At 49.7% G+C, this 19,678-nt stretch overlaps 1 protein-coding gene across 2 annotated transcripts in view; it reads left to right on the top strand.

Moving 5' to 3' along the window:
- The first annotated feature begins 12,394 nt into the window (after positions 1–12,394).
- Positions 12,395–19,678, top strand: part of Trappc10 (trafficking protein particle complex 10) — a 48,797-nt gene continuing 41,513 nt past the window's right edge. The window contains exons 1-2 of one of the 2 annotated variants that reach the window (XM_010636456.1): positions 12,395–12,476; positions 16,719–16,854. In XM_010636456.1, coding sequence (XP_010634758.1) covers positions 12,463–12,476; positions 16,719–16,854 — 150 coding nt within the window. In that variant the 5' untranslated portion in view covers positions 12,395–12,462. The remainder of the gene's footprint in view (positions 12,477–16,718; positions 16,855–19,678) is intronic. The other variant, XM_010636454.2, reaches the window with a different exon arrangement.

Raw genomic sequence — 19,678 nt, forward strand, 5'->3', positions numbered from 1 at the left:
TTCCAAAAATGCACAAACCCAATCAAGCCCCCAGGGACACTCTGATAGGCAGCCCCCTGCCCCATCACTGGCTCCTGGCTGCATCCCACACCTTTGTCCCTCTGGTTCCCTGCCTTGGGTATCTGCTGACCTCCTGGGCACAGTGCTTCCCTGCCTGCCCTCTGGTGTCTGCTTACAGTCACTGAACTCCAGACATGCCAGCTGCCTCCATGTCCCACCAATTCTTGGGATCCCTTGACTTCCTCCTTTCCTGGCTTGGCACTTCCTGACATAAGTACCTGTTGCTGTCTTTGTTTATTGTCGCTTTCTGCCTCTGACCAGAGTGTAGTGTGAGGTTGATCGTTGCAGGGATGCTGTTTGTTCAGTGCTGTGCTCCTAGGACCTTGCACCCTGCTTGGCATGTATAGGTGCCCGGTAAATATTTGCTGAGCAGAAAACAAGTGGCATTTCTTTAAATCTTGGCTTTATGTCATTTCATGCTTTCAAATGGTAGTGGCTCTTGATGCTGTAAAATTCTTTTCCTTAGCTGCATGCACTAAGCGCTGTGTGGAAGATGCATGGAAGGTTTTAATCCTGACCATTCTGACTTGGTTTTGGGTAAACTGCACACCCTTACCTTTTCAACATGGGCGCATTCTCTGCTTGCACTTTTAAATTAAGGAATGCATATCAGTCCAGTAAAGAAGCAAAGCTGACTGGGGTGTAGGGGGCATGCTTGGAAAGTCTCTGAAACTGACTTCCCTGCAAGTCAGTAGCCACTTAGCTTTACAGCCAGGGCTGGGGATTTAGCTCAGTGGTTCCGCTGTGCAAGTGTAAGGTCCTGAGTGTGATCCGCTGTACCAAAACAAAACAAAACAAAAAAACAACTTTATGACCAGGCCAAAGTGCCTGTGGGTCTTGACCAGGCTTCTGATAGGGGTACTGCAGCGAGAGGGAGGTCTGGTGTTTGCAGGCCTTGGAAGAAGATACTCTTCTAACTCTGTAATGCTGAAGTTTACACCTTAAAGGTGCACAGTAGAACAGGGATGCAATTTTGTTACAAAGTGTGGGATCTGCAGTGGAATCACTGGGTCAGAAGATGAGAGCACTTCTGTAAGCTCCTTTTAAATGACCCCACAAAAACTGGCTCCAAATGTATACAACCTCTACAGCCTCGATTTCACTTGTAGCCAACTTGTGAGTATGAGGTAGCATCTGATTTTAGCTTTAATTTGCACTTCCTGGATGGCTGGTGAGGTGAGGCGTTAGCAGATTATACGGCTTCTTCCATTCAGGTCCTGAGCCTGCCCTTTAATTGTGTAATCATCCCTGGTGTTGGAGATTGACCCAGACCCTCCCATGTTGAGCACAGTCTCTTGCTCTATGCTGGACACCCGGCCCCTACCTGTATTACTATTGAGTTGCAAAAGTTCATTACTTTTCTGGATACATGTCTTTTTATCAGATATATGATTTGAAGATACTTTCTCCCAGATTTTGATTTGCCTTTTCATTTTCTTAATGATGTTTTTTGAAATGCAAATATTTTTTATTTTGCTAAAGTATCATTACAGATTTTTTTCTCTTGTGGATTGTTTCTGGTGTCATATATAAACATTCCTTTTCCAACTTGTTTTAGTATGCTTATATCTGATATTAATGAGAGTCTTTTACATATTTATTGGTAATTTACTTGCTTCTGAATTTTGCCTATTCACTTGTGCTTACCTCAGCATTTATAAGGCATCGCCCAAAACATGTCTAAAGGGACAGTTCGATGGCATAGAGAAGACATGTGCACTCTGCTTTTAGATCGTGTACCATCTTACCAGTTTGCTAGGACCACTGAGGCAGGATCATGAACTGGGTGTGTAAAATAGCAGAGTCAGTTCTGTCACAGTGCTGTGAGGCCAGGTGCCTGTTCCCGCCCAGGCTCCGGGTAGAAGCCTTCCTTGTCTCTGTGTAGTGTGGCTGTGCCACTCCTGCCTCTGCCTGCAGCTTCTTGTGGCCTTATCTTTCCCATTGTCCTTCTCTCTTGTTGCTTGTCATAGGATTTAGGGCCTGTCCAGATGACCTGGAATGATCCCACGTCTAGTCTGAATCTAATTATACCTACAAAGACCCTTTCTCCATACTAGGCTGGCCTTGTGGACACATTCACAGGTTCTGAGTGGTGGGGCGTGGCCGTCTTTCTGGTTCCACCTTCAGCCACTACCCCTCAGTTGTCTGCATTAACCGCCGAGTGCTCCTTGGCCGGTGTTTGTCAAGGGCCTGATTTTATGTGGTTTCTTCTTTGTCCTCCCTGACCTCTTGCCCGTGGCACGTGTTCCTGGGGTCTGGGCTTCTGGGCTCTTCTAGGTGTTGACACGGAGTGTTACTATCTCTTTTCAGAAAGAAGTGAACAATCTGCACTCTTCCATTTCTCTTGCATGACTTTATTCAGCTTCTGAACACGTATTATGTGGTTTTTCATTTCTCGGTATTATTTTAAGCCCTTGTTTGCAAAAAAAAAATTTTTTTTTTAAGTTAGGGAAATGATGAAGAGACAGACAACAGGTTAGGCTATGGTTTTACCAGGGTCCATTGTACGTTTGGAAAATTTTCCTGTTTTTAATTGAGATCTGTTAACGTGCAGGTCATTATATACATTTCAGCATTGATGTTTTCAATAGTGCTGTGGAATTGGAACAACCCATGTGTATGTTAGTTTTTACCAAAACTGCAGCACACTCAATGTGGGCACTTTTAGTTCTCCTGGACTGGTCAGTAAGCGAACATTAGGGTTAGCAGTGTGACGGGCTGTCTAAGCTCCTTAGGAAGTTGAAGGGCCAAGGACCAGTGTTGCTGGGTGTGACAGTGGTCCTCGGAGTAGCACCTGAAGGGCGGGTTCCGAGGTGGTTGGCTCTTCTTTCCTATCAGCCTTTGCCACATGCTCAGGGAAGTCAGATAACACGTGCCCACAGAAAATGGGAGGGGGGGGGTTGTCCCTAAAATTATCCCTCAACAGAAGGCTTTTCCACAGTTAATAAAATTAAAAGGTCATTTTTCTTTACTTCATTCAGCTCTCTAAGAAAGTCAGCCATATGCAAGAAAAGGTCTGCATAATCTTGTTCCAGAATCTGAGAACTTGACACCCAATACTGTCATTACTTCTACTGTAGGACACCCTGTCCTGTGGGGGCCTGGGTTGTCCATTTTGTCCATGGTGACAGAGTTGGGTGTGGCCACTAGCCAGCAAATAGTACTTAGCAACTCTTCCATGCAGGGTACTACTATTTGTGCTTGTTTTCCTTTGGTTAATAAAGATCCCTGGCCCTTAGAGCTCATCCTGGCGAGAGGAAGAAAATACACATGTGTAAGTTGTGTGCCGTGTTGGTGGTCTGTGCTGAGAAAAAAACAAGACGGAAAATAAGGGAAATGGAAAAATGGTAAAATAGGATAAAGAAATTTGCCCACCTTTGCAGCTAGGTGAATTGGCCAGTCTTTTCTGTACCCCTCCCATCCCTGCCTCATCCTGTATTTTGAAACCATTCTCGGACATCCGGTCCTTTATCCATAAATACATGTGTTGTGGGCTCATTGTCTGTGTGCCCTCCAGAATCATGAGTTGAAGCCCTAGTCCCCCTTGTGATGGTATCAGGAGGTGGGGCCTTTGAGAAGTACTTAGGGGTGGTCAGGCCAGGATGGTGGGCAGGGCGCTTAGTGATGAGATTGGTGGCCTTGCAGGGAAAAGAAGCAGAGTTCCCAATCCCCAACTCCCCTCCCCTACCAACAAGGACAGTCCAGGTGAGGGAGCAAGGCACTTGTCTTCACCGGACCTACCAGATAACACAATCTCCTCCTCCTCTTCTTCCTTTTTTTTTTTTTCCTCTTCTCTTTTTTTCCAGTGCTTTCTGTGGAACCCAGGGAGTATCACCAGCCCTTGTTTGTTTATTTTTATTTTGAGGCAGGGTCTCACTAAGCTCCTCAGGCTGGGTTCAAATGTGAGCCTCCTTCCTCAGCCTCCTAAATAGTTGAGATCACTGGTGTGTTCCACCGTGTCCTGCAACACCTTGGTCTTGTACCTGTGCCCTCCAGAACTGTGAGAGATCAGTTTGAGTTGTTGAGGTCACCTGGTCTGTGGATGCTTTGTTAGGACAGCCCAAGCTAAGGCAGTATGTCTACAAGATAAGGACCTCCGAAGACACACTTACAGAGCCTTTACATATCCAGAATGATTTCTTCCTTAAATCTCCCATGTGTCTTGAATCTTTTTTTATTGTTTGAACTAGTATCTAGAGAGTTTTAAAAGAAGCTAATTCTCTTAGAAGACAAGCCCACTTGTTATCCTTGTGTTTGTGCAGAACTCGTCTTGTGTGTCCTGATCTCACTGCTGGGTCAGCATGGGCTGGGATTTTTCTGCTTTTGGTGACTATTTCATCTCTGGTGGTGGGGAGTTCTGTCTGGAAGTGCTAGTGTCTTGTCTCTGCTGAAGGTTGCAGAATGGGGCTGTTCCAGTTTTAATATTTCTTTCCATTAACTAGTAACTAGTTGGAGCATTGCTTTAAAAAGTGTGTATATCCATATATCCATGCATACTGATGATTCCTGGTTACAGGTAGTGTGGTGACACTGTGCTCGGCCTTTCTCCTTTGTGTAGCCTCTCTCCCCAGGTGCTGATGCCCTTCGTCCTTCCGATGATAGGCTAGCTGGTTTCAGTGCTATGCACAAACTTGGTGTGCGTAGGCTGTGCAGTTGCCGCCTCCCTGAGGTGCCTCTTCCAAGCTGCTTTCTGGGTCTGGATCCTCTGTCAGGTTCTTTACTGTCCGGCACCACAGGGTGTTCTGCAGCCAGCCATTTGTCCAGGGAGTTCTGGTTCCCTTTCAAAGCCTAGGTCTGCAAGCTTGGGCTTCTTGGTGCTGCTGTAAGTGGGTCTTTTCTGCATTTTAAAGATAAAATCTTTTCAAATGAAATTCAAGACTCTAGGGTTTTAATTAACTGCTCCATCTTTCCTTCTTTTTCTTCTGCACTGAAGATCCCAAGTCTCTTGGGGCTTGGCAGCAGTGGGGTTGCAGGGGTTCTCAGGCTTGAGCTGTGCTGGAATCCTGAGGAGCACTTGTTCAATGCAGAGCTGAGAGTGAGCAGGGCCAAGAGGCCTGCAGCCTGCGAGCCAGTGTTTCTGACCGAGGCCTGTGATGCTTGTGGTGGGCCAGGGAGTGCTGTGTGAGAGGCCGCGATGGCTGAGTCCTTGTGTCCCGCAGTGTTAGCTCTGCCAGCAGCAGTGGGCTTCAGGGTGTTTGGCAGTTCTCTGTGGCACCTAGATGTGTCTTGCTAGGGAGGTATAGTCAGATCTGTAGGGTGAGAGCTGCTTGCCTCCCTCTCCGTGTGCTTACACTGACAAGTGTGTATGCATTTGTTTAACTTCTTTTTTTTTTTTGTACTGGGGATTGAACTTGGGCCCTTGTGCTTGAGAGGCAGGTGGTGGAACCACTAAGCCAAATCTCCGGCTGTTTAGCTTCAGTTTTAAATTTTTTCCTGGTACTTTTTTGGAAAACGTTAAACAATTTAATTTTGTTTCATAGCTATATGAAATATTTACTTCAAAAGTCAAATCTCTAAAATGAAGCATGTTTTAAAAAATCTGCTGTAAGCCAGGCATTGTGCACACCTATAATGTTAGACTAAGGAGGCTGAAGCAGGAGGATCGTCAAGAGTTCAAGACCAGCCTGGGCTACATAGTGAGTTCAAGGCCAGTGTGCCCTATGTAGTGAGGCTCTCTCTGAAAAAACAACAACAAAGAAGTCCAGCTTGTATAGGTTGCCCTCTGGGCCAGTGGGTCTGTCTCCCTGAACTTAGCCAACTGTTGACAAATTGTGTCTGTACTGAATGTGCACAGTTTGTATGGCCATCATTTCCCAAATGGTGTATTATAACAGCGATGTACCCGGCTGGCATCTACATTGTATTAGGTGTGCGTGATGTGGAGGGGATGCAGGTAGAGGGCAGGCACCGTGCCCTTCTCTGTGAAGGACCTGAGCACCCTGGGATTTGGGTGCCGCTGGGTCCTAGCACAGTCTCACGTGGCCCCAGGGAGGACTCTTCTGACCTCTGCACCCTAACCTCCTCCCTGAGCACTCCATGGCAGCTTTCATGGCTCCTTCCATGTAAGAACTCCAGATACACGCAAGCGTATGTGCATGGCCTTCTGGACGAGAGGCTGACAGCTCCCTTTCTTCTTACCTCACGTCCTTGCCCTGGCCTGTCCCGGGTGCCGGCGCAGGAGCAGCACAGGAGCAGTTCAGCTGTCCACTGTCCTGCTGGGTTAGACCCTTACAGGAGGGCTCCTGGGGCTGTGGTGCATCTTACGTAGATCTCCTAGGCTTGTTTATTGGCTGAGCTGCTTGGAAACTGCTGTTGGGTGGCATTGCCCCCGGGAAAGCAACATGGGAACCTCCAGTCCACAGCGCCCTGCAGGACACACCAGGAGCAGGCCCTTCTTCCCCAGCTCTTAACTCGATTACTACCACACTCCTGTGTTCTTTTCTTAACATATATGCACTGGCCAATACCTGTTCTGTGTTATTCTTGTCTTCAGATGCACTTGTCCTGCCTTTCTCTTTTTAAATTCAGTTTTAGCTTGAGTCTGGTCTCTGAGGTTGGAGAAGGTGACTTCTCTGAGATTAGAAGTGATCTGCAGAACCTCTGAACGTCCTTTGTGGGTGTCTCCTAAGTAGAGCAGAAAGACAGGACGTTCCGTCCTGTGCCTCATCTCTGCTCAGGTGCATTTCCTTCTCTGAGAGTTTGCACAGTGTGAATGAGCAAGGGGACCCTGCCTGGTGCTCTCCTCTGCACCCCTGCTGAGGGCAGGAAAGGTGCAGGGAGGAGGAGGTGCTAGCAGGATTTGGAGGAGTTAAAGCAGAGGCCTCAGTGAGACTGAGGAGGACGCCAGGTGGCCTGAGTGTTGTTACAGCCCTCGGCACAGGGCAGTAAAGGCAGCTTCACGGAGGGGTGACTCCACCTTGCAGCATCTTGGCAGAGTGGAGGCTGGAATTAGTGACAGCTGTCACCAGCAGAAGGTCATTTGCACCCCTCAGTGTGGCCTCTGGAGGCAGAACTGTAGAGGGCTCCTCGCTTGCTTCCCATATCCCTGCCTTCCCGGGGAGTGAGGCCAGTGTTGGGGCCCCGTGGGGAGGCGCTGCCTGGCTGTCTTGGGGCTGGGTACATTAAGTCTTGCTGTCTGCCTGCAGAATCTGAATCCTTCACCTACTGTTCCCTGCCGATCTGAAGTGCGAAGGCCTTTCGTACAGATGGAGGACCCTGGGGGCTCCCCGCACACGGCGATGCACCTGATGTTCCTCTTCCACACGAAGTGCTCTCAGTTGAAGTGTGATTAACTCTCATTATTGTATCGACCCATATACGAGTTACAGCAGAGTATGCACGGTTGAACAGGCAGGTGGCTCGCCAGTGTGGCCTTGGGTGCCTTATTGCCTATGTGGAGGTCGCCTTGCAAAGAAGAGCTGTCTGGGAAAGATGAATGGACCTGTGGTCTCTAGGCCTGCACGGCCTGCCGGGGCTCAGACGCGCCCTCTGTGAGAACGTTTCCAGACACTTTGTGCATGCTATTTTCTTTTCTTTTTTCCTTTTGAGATGCGGACTTGCTGTGTAGCCCAGGCTGGCCTTAAACTCCAGTGATCCTCCTGTCTCAGCCTTCCAAGTGCTGGGTTTCCAGGCGTGGGCTGCCACCACGCTCTGCTTCTGCATGCTGTTTTTGTAAAGTTTCCTGTATAGCAAATGTTACTTAAGTGATACATTTCCTTTGACTTTTTTTGTTCAAAAACAGAGCCCTAGGATCATGGAGGAGCCTTAATATTAGGTCATTCCGAGTCACAGCCCAGCTACCCACTATCTATAGTTTCTGTGTCCCAGCCAGGAGTGCCTTCAGGCCCTGGCAGAGGTGCCCCCGTGCAGCCCTCCCAGACCAGAGCTGAAGGCTGTCCCTGTGTTTGCCTAGCCAGTGCTGTGGAGATAGTACCCTGCTGAGCACGGTGAGCCCTTTGAAATGAGGCATGGCCGGTCAGATGTGGAGGATGGCCATCTGTCTCATTAACAGGCTGAACTGCTCCCATGCCTTAGTTGCTGTGGGTGTTTCCCTTTACTAAGAGGATACCAAGAGCAAGGAAGCCCAAGGAAAATTACAACGCATCGCAGTAATGACAAACATTTAAAATTTTTATATAAGATCTTTACCAACATCAGTCTCCAAATGCAAATGTTGATCTTGACAATCATGGTGTCAGGTGCCCTTTCGTTCAGGAAGGTCATACGCCAGCTACTCCTTGGCTGGACTCTGTTTTTCTTTGCCCCATTCCCACAGTTGCAGTTTCCCAATCCTTTTGTACTTCTGAGTCAGAGCCCTTATAGCTTTGCACGTTTAAGCCAGGCACAAGGAGAAGCAGATGTCAGAAATGTTCACTCTGTAGCAGGCTTTCGGAACCAGTCACTGTCGAGATAGCTTCTACTGGTCAATTAGTACATTTAGTAAAATAACAAAACTGAGAAGCAGTGCAGAGTCATGGCAACATACTGGGTCGCAAGTCAGTCTGCCAGTTTGAACCCCAGCTCTGCTGAGCTTTAGCTACTTGACCTTGGGCCAGTTGGAAATTCTAGGTGCTTCGGTCTCCGGACGTGCAGGGACCCTCTCTCCTTTGGTTGTGTGAAGAGTGCAGGCCACGCCAGGCCACAGCACGTTCACACACAACAGTGACAGGTGGCTTCTCTGGATGTGCACGAGCCAGTGGCTGTTCTCTGCATGGTCCACTGTGGTAAAGTTGGGGCCAGGCCTCAGGGAAGGGACTCGGCCGTGGGGATGGAGTTCCCACGAAAGCGAGTAGTGTCCTTTGGACAGAGGCCCCACAACTCCTCATCCCTGCTGTCTGGGCACAGTGAGAACGAGGCAGACTGGGAACTGGAAGCAGACCCTCGAGAGGCCACAGGCTTCTTGACCTTGGGCTTCAGCTTGCAGAGCTGTGAGAAATAAATGTCTGTTGCCTTTGAGCCGCCCAGTCTGCTGTTTGAATAGCAGCCCGAGAGAGTTGGGATGTCCTGTGCTGTGTGTCAGTTACGGCGAGGTGCTATCCTCCCACCATGTGTAATGAGCTGCTATCTGCTTTGAACATAGAGTTTTAGATGATACGATTAGGGCCTGAGTCTGAGCTCACAGCAGCCTCCTAGAATGCATAGTACCTCAGGAAGCAGGCAAATCCGTTTCCTCTGGCTGCCAAAACAGGAAGTACAATCGCACTGACCTAGTAATGAGAAAGCTGAGTGGTCATGGGGTCAAACCCAGGACCTGCCTCTGCCTGGGGTTTCCAAGGCTGGGTGCCCTACATGGCAGAGCCCAGCTGCCTCCTGGTACTTCCTTGCTGCCCTGTCACACTCAGGGGCTTGTGTGCCTGCCTGTTAGTGGGGCGTGCCAGGCAAGGTGTCCCAACCCCCACAGCTACCTGTGTGGGTGGTACACTCCCTCGGCCTGGCCGTGTGCTCTTGTCTCCGAGATGGCCTTGTTGGCTGCAAGAACTGGTAGCATAGATGGAGGTGCACATGGGGAGAGATTTGTTATAAATTATTATTTAAACTACCTTGATAGGTCTCTGCTCCCTCACCAAGAAAGGAAATTTTAGTGGTGGAAATAAATGGTCTGGGCTAGCCTATTCAGTAGCCTGTTGAGGCTGTGTGCTGTGGTCTGCCTTCACTCCTCTGTGTTTTAGCAGTGTCTCGAGAGCGTCTGGGTGCCTCAGGCCCCTGTACCTGCCCTGGGGAGGTTGCTTTAGCCACAGAGGTAGGTCACACCTGCAGGCAGGCATTGTTCAGGCCCATACGGGGCTGCCTCAGTTCCCTAACTCAGTTCTCTCCACAGTCAAACTGGAAGGGATGAGAACCAAATTAAATTTCCCCATACGGTCAACATTGAACCTAACCATTGAATTTGATTCAGTTCTTGTCTCATTCGTTTTGTGACCAGAGTCCTGGGAAGAATGAAGTTCGTGAGCTAAGTACCACTGTAACTGAGTGGCTGTCCTGGGAGCTGAGATGGAGTTCTTTTGAGCTCTTTCCTGTCCATGCACTGGAGCCAATACCCATTTTAAGAGCACCCTTTGTTTTCGTAGTACTTGATAGGAACGTTTGAGAGTAATAATAGCTGTGTGTGCTGGGAAATCAGGGCAGTGTTTCTTTACATTCTGGTTCGCTAGTCAAGTCACTGGGGAGCTCATAAGATGCCACCACCTGGGAGCTCAGCAGAAACCTGTCCTCGCTCAGCTTTGCAACCTGTGTGTCTGAGATCAGAATGTCAGTGCGCCGGGCTCTTCCTTGGAGCTTCCTTGCAGCTTCTCGTCCCCCTCTGTCATTGTCAAAACACCCGTCAGGCCGGCTTAGGGCCCCTCTCAGGACCCGTTTTAACTTACCTATCAACTTCAAAGGTCTTATCTTTACCCCAATTACATTATAAGGTGGGGGGTCAGGACTTCCACGTGAGTGTGGGGGAGCACAGTTTGGGCCCGACAGAAACTGAGGTTAAAGCTCACTGGTTAATTCCCAGCTCGGTCAGCTGACATCTTCCTTGGCAGATGTGCTGGTTGACCTTCAGCCTTTTAAATGAAGACACAAGCTACCCAGTTGTCCATAATAGAGTGTAAGAAAAGTTGTTCCTTTCTAATCTGCACATAGACAGGCCTTCCTGTCCGACAGAGCTTCCTGAGGGAGCTCAGCCTGGGAGGGTATTACACAGAGGCATTTCCTTCTCCACTGTTAGTCTTGTGCACAACTGTGAGGCTGCACAGGAAAAATGTATGTATGGTTGTATGTGTAAAACCCACTGGAAGATGAGAAAGTGTCCATATGGTTGGTTTAGTTTCCGTTTAGTGATGAATGTTGATTTTTACATGTTAATCTTGAATCAGTTTAATGAAGCAATAGAAATTGGCAAAGATCAGATACTTGAAACTAAAGTTTTTTTGTTGTTTGTTTCTTTTTCCACGCTGGGGATTGAACCCAGGACCTCAGGAATATTAGCTCTACCAGTGAGCCACCCCAATCCTGAAGATTTTCTTGCTTTATTGATTTCTAAGACAACAACCAAATAAATGAACAAGGTAGAAAGTGATAAGTTCTAAAAATTGTTCTTTCTGTAAAGATGAAAGCTTTTTTTGTTTTTTTGGTATCAGGGTTCGAACTCAGGTCCTTGCGCTTGCGAGGCAGGCAGTGGAACCACCGAGCTAAATCTCCAGCCCTAAAATTTTTTTTTTTTTTTAACAAAAATGTAGGATTCATAGCCCTCTCACCCTCTCCTCACCAGGCCTTGTTGGCAGTTACGTCCATGTACTGACCTATCTTCACTGCACCCCAGCTCCCTGCCACTCTGCCCCCCCAAGGGCAGTCAGCTGGTCTGTGATGGAGTAGACAGGGACTGGCTCTCAGGCTCCCAGTGCCACCCCAGGCCCCACCTCCCATGTGCCCAGAAATGTCATTTCTCTCTGCAGTCACTTGACATCACCAGTGATTTCCGGGAGGATTTTTTCCCTTCTAGTTTCATTATAGCAGAAGAAGCAATCATGGTAATGGTCTGCATTGATTCCCAAAGACTTGTTTGAGATCCATATAAAAATAATTAGGAAAATAGTTTTGCTCAAAGAGGAATCTCTGAGTGTGACAACCCGTCATCTGTATTAAAGGGTGCTGTGGACTTGTCTGTACTGTCGCTGTGGGACAGAGTGGACCTTTGCCTCCTTTCAGGCTAGGACGGAACGGCTGAATGGGGCGATGGCAGAGCGCTGGTTTGGGCCTGCTTCTGCCGCGTGGCGCACTCTCTTCTCCCACTTTGCTTTCCTGGCTGTGGGTTTGGTCCTGTTGGTGGTTTCCTCCCAGAGTAATGGACGCCTGGTGCTGCTTGTCACCATCTGCCCATGGGGGATGTGGGGCTCCCCAGCTCCTGCTGGCATTGTGTGAACATGAGTGTGTGTCAGGGAGGGGTTCACGTTTACCTCTCCAGGCTGCTTTTCCCACATGGCATTTTCTGGCGGAGCTGCAGTTTGAGAAAGCAGTGCCTGAATAGCAGAGGAGGACCATCTTGTCCCAGCCCAGGCTTGAGCAGGTCATTTCCCTTTAGGCCCTCCTCCTGCTCTTCCTCCTCCTCCTCCTCCTCCTCTTCCTGGGGATGCTGTGGCCACAGCATGGTGTGTTGGGAGGGCTGCCTTCTGCTGCACTGTCAAGTGCTGGTTTGTTTGGAGACTGATCATGTAAGGGAACAAACAGTCTTGTTTTGTGATGTCATTTTACTGATATAAAAGTAAGAATATCAGTTTTTATAAACTTTGAAGCATGTTTGCCTATATGTGCCTAAAAATGCCATAATGGGATTTCTGTGTTTGCATTGTAGGTGCTGGAGATCAGAATTTATTTACCTCTATTTATCCGACACTTTCTCAGCAGCTTCCGAGAGAACCGATGGAATGGAGAAGGTATGGGATCTAATGTTTGGCTGTTTCTCCCTCTTCAGGTTTTAGGCATTCAGGGGAGCAAGTGACACAATACAAGTTAAAGGCCATGTTCTAAAGTATATTCTGAGCCAGGCATGTTGGTGTACACCTGTAATCCAAGGACTTGGCAGGCTGAGTCAGGAGGTTCACCGAGATTTCTAGGCCAGCCTGGGCTACATAGTCAGTTCAAGGCCAGTCTAAACTACACAGTGAGACCTTGTCTCAGAACCTCCTTACCCCCAAAAAAGTGTGTTTTGAAGACTGGAGTGCCTTTACACAGCCCGTGGCTCTTACTCTAGAGTACAGGAGGATTTTCTTTGTGTCGCTTTGGTGCTGGGGCTTGAACTTGGGGCCGTACGTATACTAGACAAGTGCCTAGCACTGAGCTGCACCTCCAGCTCAGGATGTTGTTCTTATGAGACATGGATGCATGGATGACACTTTTTTTGCGATAAAGACCCACTTTTGCAGGAAAGACTTCTGGTTCTTCTGGGTAAGTCACAGTGTCTTAAGGCCTGGGCAGTTGGCAGAGGAGACTTGCAAGCTGAAGAGGCAGGCTGTGTGCACCAGCTTGCTCACCACCCGGGTCCCAGTGCAGAAAGATGCTCCTTAGGGATCAGGAGGCAATGGAAGAGCAGCCGGCCAGCCCTGTGCCTCCCCTGTGTGTGCGGCACAGTCGTCTGGCCAGAGGAGACGACGAAGGTGCCTGGAGCGAGATGTTCTGTGTAGAAGATGTTTGTATTTTGACTTGTCCGTATGGTCAGGTTTTAACCAGAGTGTGCACAGGCTCCTGTTGTCACTCACGTCCGGGAGTTTTGATTCTGTACCCTTCCTTCGATCGCTTGTTCTGTTCTGACGTGGAGGGTTAGTGTGGCGTCTGGTGAAGGCAGTCTAATTTCTTTGCCTGATTACAGCATCTCACAAGGTGTGCGCTTCGTCATTCCTGTTTCCTATAAGGAGGACAGAGTGAGAGAATGCTTCGCGAGAGACATTGGTCCATGTGCAGCGAGGCCCAGTGCTGTCAGGGAGAGCACAATCCAGCTGATGGAAGAGCTTGATACCTGAAGAAGTGCAGTCATCTGTAAAGGGTTTAAATAAGTAGGCATTGTTCAACATTTGGAAAGATGTCTGTTCAGAAACGAGAAGAGGGGGAAGAGACGAGTGGAGAAACTGCGGAGACCTGAGATGTACATGAATCCCCGCGCTTGCTGAAGCCCATGGAGTGACAGTAAAGGGTTAACCAGCACGGATGCGCTTGGACAGTGCCCTGGCCGGTGCTGTACTGCTGTAGAGGGGTGCCGTAGACTGGGTGTTTTCATCAACAAAAATTCATGCGGTTCGTGGTGGCAGAGGCTAGGAAATCCGAGGCTGAGGGATATTGCCCAGCGAGGACCTTCTCCCGTGCAGTCCACAGAGGAAGACATTGTGGGCTGGGGCCGGGCCCACACCTGCACATGCCACCCGTCTTGCCCCTTTGGGGGTTAAGTTTCCATCCTGAGCTCCGGACATGTTCAGACCATGGCAGACAGAGTGGGGAGAGAAGACAGCAGTTGAGAATTGAGATGCGGTGTTGGGAGGAGGACAGGTGGAGACATTGGGGGAGAAGCACCAAGAAAGTTGAACTTTAAGCTAGATTTCATGAGCAGAGGCAAGTCCTTGACACAGCGACATGCAAGGCCTGGAGGGCAGGGATGGGACCGGGCTAAGAAGGGGGTTGGCCCAGGTGTGGACGGTGTGTGCAGTTAGTGAGAGTCCCACCCTGTCTGTGCAGTGGGCTGGAAGCTTTTGCCCACCTGTCCAGCGGACTGGAGGGGCCTCCTGTGGTCACAGAAGCTCCAGACCCAAGGGTCCGAGCCCTGGAGGAGGCAGGAAGGAGGACCATGCCGAGCCCAGCAAATCTAAGCTCCGACCAGGGACAGCTTGGTCCAGTAAGTCTGCAGCCAGACCCGTGTGCCCATGCGAGAGAACTCCTCATTTCAGGACAGCTGGCAGCCCCAGGGAGAGCTGCCGTGTTCTGTACCGCAGAAGATGATACGGGGGAGAGATACATTCTCCTAAAACCTTGAAATGGGACCCATTTTGGTAGTTGCCTTGTTGTTAAGGGAATGTGCTCACGGTGAGTGTTGCAGATTAAAGGAGACCCCCAAACCCAATAGTGTCCTTAGAAGAGACATGCAGGGAGAAGATAGACACACAGGGGAGATGGTGGCAGAGTTGGAGGGATTCAGCCACAGGCCTGGTTGGACAGGGGTAAGAAACCTCCCACAGAGCTTGCAAAAGGAGCCGACCCTGCCAGCACCTTGTGAAGCGTTGTGTCCTGAAGTGGGAGCGGGAGAGCTGGTGTTTCGGGCAGCCCTTGGAGACAGGGAGGCCGAGCAGGTCGTCTGGGGGGGTGTGTGTGCACAGTGGGCCAGAAGCCTCCTAGTGCCATGTGGTGCTTTACAGTGGGTACTTACGACTTTGATAAAAAGTGAAAATTAATTGATTAAGTCTTAGAAATGAAGGAAAATGCAACCAAACAGCTGTATGGCTAAGAGCAGATGAGCACGTTGGGTTGGGAGTCTGGGTTTGGGGCTTGGAGGTGGCTGCTAAGAGCAGAGCTGGAGACAGGAGCCAGAAGCTGAGGATGCAGGCTGAAGCCCACTGCACAGAGGTGGTCGGGGCTGGCCGAAACTTACAGACCCAGAGGTTCCTGGTGGGGGCCAAGTGCCAAGGAGCCTGCTGGGTGACACTTAGATGAAGAGAAGTCACACACCGGGCCAGGAGGGCAGGGACGGGGGAAGAGCCAGGTGCACAGTCCAGCCGCGTGGCACCCATGTGCTGAGGGACAGTCCCTCTGACCAGAATTCCTCAGCAGTGGCCCCTTGGTGAGGGGAGGGAGCGGTCACAGCTCCTCCTGAGCCTCAGGGCAGGCTGCCCCTGGCTGTGGGGCTGGTGCTGTGGTAGAGGGCAGTGTCTTCAGACTCCTGAGATCACAAGCGTACCACTGCCCATAACTATAAAGAGTACGTCTGCAGACAGTGTCAGCTTCAGTCTTTGGGGGTGGGCGCATACTAGGGACATGCTGAATTACATCCCCAATACCCATTTTTTACTTTTTATTTTGGAGACAGAGTTTTGCTAAATTACTAAATTGCCCAGGGCAAGCTTGAACTTGAGATCCTCCTGCCTCGGCCTCCCAGAGTGCTGGGATTACAGGTGTGCATCATCACACCTGGCTTAACTTTAGTCTTTATGTGAAAAACTCAAGATTAACCTTAGATAAGACATAGTTTATAGCTTGCAGGGTATTTAAAGTAAAAATTTAATCAATAACAAAATAGAAATAGATGGTTAAGCTTTCAAGCCAGCAGGTCAAAAGGGTGAAAAGAGAAAACTTATGTCTCACAAGTGACAGGAAAAAATAAGAGCTTGCAAAGAGAAAATCCCTGAGTTTGTCTGGTGTAACAAGTAAGGATGTAACAGTGATGTCTCTTCAGCCACACGCTCTTAGTGGGCGTTCAGACCCCTAGCCAGGGACCCTCTGTGTGCCCAGAAATTTAGATCTGGGAAGAAACCACTGGTTTTCTGAAATGCATAGCACTTCTTATTGATTTCTCCTTTCCCATCGTTGTTTTCATACTAAATAAATTCTATAAGAAAATATATAAGTTCAAGCATACAGATAGTTGTGGTAAATGTGATTGGTCTTAACTCACTGCACAAAGAGCAGCCTTAGATTGGACTAAAATCCCACCATAGATGTTGAAAAGACAGCTGGGGGGTTGGGAAGGAAAAGGTGGGGAAGATTGCTTGTGGCTAGGTCAGTACTGTAGACACACAGGGAACAGCGCTGCCTCCTCCCTTGGCCTTGGTGAGCCGGATGTGGCTTAGGGTGGGCTTTGTAACCTATTTGAGGGCTACAGACAACAACCTGTTCTTTTTCACCAAGTAATACTGCTTCTTGGCTAGTACAGGTTGTCCTAAGAGCCTTAGTGTTATTGAAGGCTTGAGTAACTTAAGACTGCACTTTTGACTGGGGACACTCGCTTCCTGTTTGAGAGGTGAGTCTGTGGCCCCGGTTAGGCTGGACATGGACCGTGGCAGGCAGATAATTCACACTTGGAGTTGTAACGTGTGCTGAATATGTATGCTTCGGACTCTCATATTGAGTATTTATTGTTACTCCCCTTCTCTGCCGGACACCATCAGGCTGTGGTCTCCTGACTCTTACACTGTCTGTAGGTCCTATGGCCGGGCCCCCAAGATGATCCACCTCGAGTCAAACTTTGTTCAGTTCAAAGAGGAGCTGCTGCCCAAAGAAGGAAACAAAGCTCTGCTCACCTTCCCCTTCCTTCACATCTACTGGACGGAGTGCTGTGTGAGTACTCGTTCCGGGGACCGTGCTGGGGTAGGGCTGCGTGTCGTGTGTGCAGGCTGGGTTTCAGGCTGGCTTTGGGCTGTGCTCTCTCTGGGGTGCTCTTGTCCTCACTCCCAGCCCATGACGTTGTCCAAGTGTGTTTCTGCTCCCGTCCAGTGCGCGGCACCCACAGGGACCCCAATTCCCAGTCTTAGGACCCGTACAGTCTGAACTCTGTCGAGCCCTTACTTTCAGTTCTGTTTTCACAGTGAATCTCCTCCCATTCCAGCCCGGGCTGTCCTCGGTGCCCTTCTTTCTCCTTCTTGGCTGTGTGGACTGTGTCTGTGTTTCCTCGTCCAGGACCTCGGGGCTGCTAGGCTGCAGCCTCCCATGTGCTCTGCAGCTGTGTGTTCCTGAACTCAGAATTCTTTCTGTTCTCACTAATTAACACAGGGAATTGAGATGTGTTCACTGGGTATGTGGTCACTGCCCAGAGGATTGTCATCACTGTGTGCTGCAGACACGGGCCTTAGGATTTGGCCTGGTGCAGAGACACTTGCCTGCAGTCTGGCATGCGGGTGGCTGGAGGGTCAGCAGTTAGAGCCCTGTGTGGGCAGCTTGGTAACTGAGGGACACGCTGTCTCAGAGGGCAGCCTCTCACTCAGTGTGAAGGCCCGAGCTCAGGCCCCGGCATAACGAAACCAAACTAATCCAGCCTCCAGTGTGTGTTTAGTGGGTATGCGCTGCCTATGGGGACATTCGGCTAAATCTGAGGCTATGGAGACCGTTTGGGTTCACGAGCCCTGTGTCCATCCGGCTCCTCTTGCATTCGCCCTGTGCCTTTTTCTGGAGGAGTTGTGTGGGATGGGCGGTGAGTGGGCAGCAGCACAAGGCACTGCCTGCCGGGCAAACTCCTTAGACTGCATTCAGTTTTTCCTGAGGGTGGTCACAGTGGCCCCTCTGCCTGGGGCATATGAAAATTTCCAAAGGGAAGCAATGTTTAGGGTAAACCGTGTCCTGTGTGCACACAATGTGGCCTGGGAGGCCTCCCACCTTCCAACTTGTACCTGCAGCCCCGGGCCTGCTGCTCCGAATCTTCTCTCCATGACCCTGCACCCAAATCATTCAAGTGCTTGCTCAAGGAGCTGTTTCCCCATGGCAGCTTCCTGTTTCCCCTGAGGACCCCGTCCCCATCCCACGGTGGTAATTCTTTTCCCTGGACCAGTCTTTGTTTCTCCTCTCCCTGAGAAGGAGCCGTGTCCACCCCTTGCCCTGATGCCTAAGCTGCCCCGGGTCAGGTCCCCGAGGGTCCCTGCTGCTGGCCCCTAATGCCATGGGTGCATTCTGACTCTGGCCCAGCAGGCTCCTCTGGGTCCTTGGGCCGCTGCCCTCATGTTGGAATCAGCTGTGTCTCTGGCACTGACCCTCTGGCAGTGGCGAGCTTTTGCTGTCAGAGCGCGGCTGCTCCCTGGCCTCCTTAGAGCTAAGAAGAGATGCGAGGTGCAGATGCTGAGTTGGCACTGACGCCTGCGGTTGTAGCAGCCTCCGTGGGCTCGCTTTTGCTCCTCTTTTCCGCGTTTGTGTCTGCGCCCAGCAGTATGGACACAGGTAGTCATATGGGATGCAAATGCACCACACGAGGGGCTGAAAACGAATGTGAGGGCAGCGCAGGCTGAGCACAGTGTGCACTTCTGGAGAGGGTACTGGCGTGGGCTTGGCGAGTCCCCCTCGGCGCGCCTGTGTTCTGCTGGCCTGTGGGCATTGAGTGCAGAGCCTGCTGCTGGTGGGGTTGAGATGCCCAGCCCATGACAGGGGTCTTCCCTTAGGGTTTCTGCCCTTCTTCCCTCCCTTCCTTCCTTCCTTCCTTTTTATCGTTTTTCCTGTTTTTCTCTATCATGACTTATTTTTTTACTAGTTATTAACAAATGTTAATTGTACAAATGAGAGTAGCTGATATTTCCATACATGTAAACATTTCTTTTTAATTTATGTTACTTTGTTGCTGCTATTGGAAAGGAGCTTTTGTTCCATTGTATCTTCTAATTATATTTATATATGCAAAGACTATTGATTTATTTTCATATTAACCTTGCTGAATACTTTGATTGTGTGAATTAGTTTTATTATTGATTCTCTAAGCTCCAAAGTGTAGGGTTTTGCAGATACCCTGTCATATCCTCTGCAAAGAGAGGATGTTGCTTCCCCTCCCTGCCTCCCTCCTTTCCTCCCTGCCTTCTTTTCTACCTTCCTTCCTTTTTCTTGTGATACTAGGCTTCAAACCTAGGGGCACGCTGCCACTGAACGACATCTCTGCCTCCCTCCTCTTTTGAATTTGAGACAGGGTCTCACTAAACTTAAGGACTTGAACTTGAAGTCCTCCTGCCTCGACCTCCCCAAGCGCTGGGATTACAGGTATCACTCCTGTGGTGAGCTTCTTCTTTACCAGTTCTGATAGCTGGAATTGTCTTTTGTGGTCTAAGACACCGCCAGACAGTAGGGGAGGTGGTGGATGTCTCTGCTTGTTGCTGGCCTTGCTAGGAGGGCTGCAGAATGCTGGCTGTTGGACTGAGGTGTGTGCTCATGGGGAGGAAGTGTCCGTCCTTTTCCATTTGCTAGAGAGTGTTTCCTAGGAATATGAGGAGAGCTTTATCAAAGGAGTTTTCAGAGAGATAATTATGCAATTTCCCCCTCATGTCTGGTGATACGCTGAGTTGTGTTCTCTTACACAGAACCAGGCCTGTGTTCCTGCTGGAAGTCCTACCTGGTCAGTCTTGTTTTCTTAATGGCATATTGGAGTCTGGTCATGTTAGGATTTCCTGCATCTGTGCTGTCTTCAGGAGGTTCA

This window comes from Fukomys damarensis, unplaced genomic scaffold, assembly GCF_012274545.1.
Source record: "Fukomys damarensis isolate Sample0158 unplaced genomic scaffold, DMR_v1.0_HiC HiC_scaffold_24, whole genome shotgun sequence".
NCBI classification, from domain to species: Eukaryota; Metazoa; Chordata; class Mammalia; order Rodentia; family Bathyergidae; genus Fukomys; species Fukomys damarensis.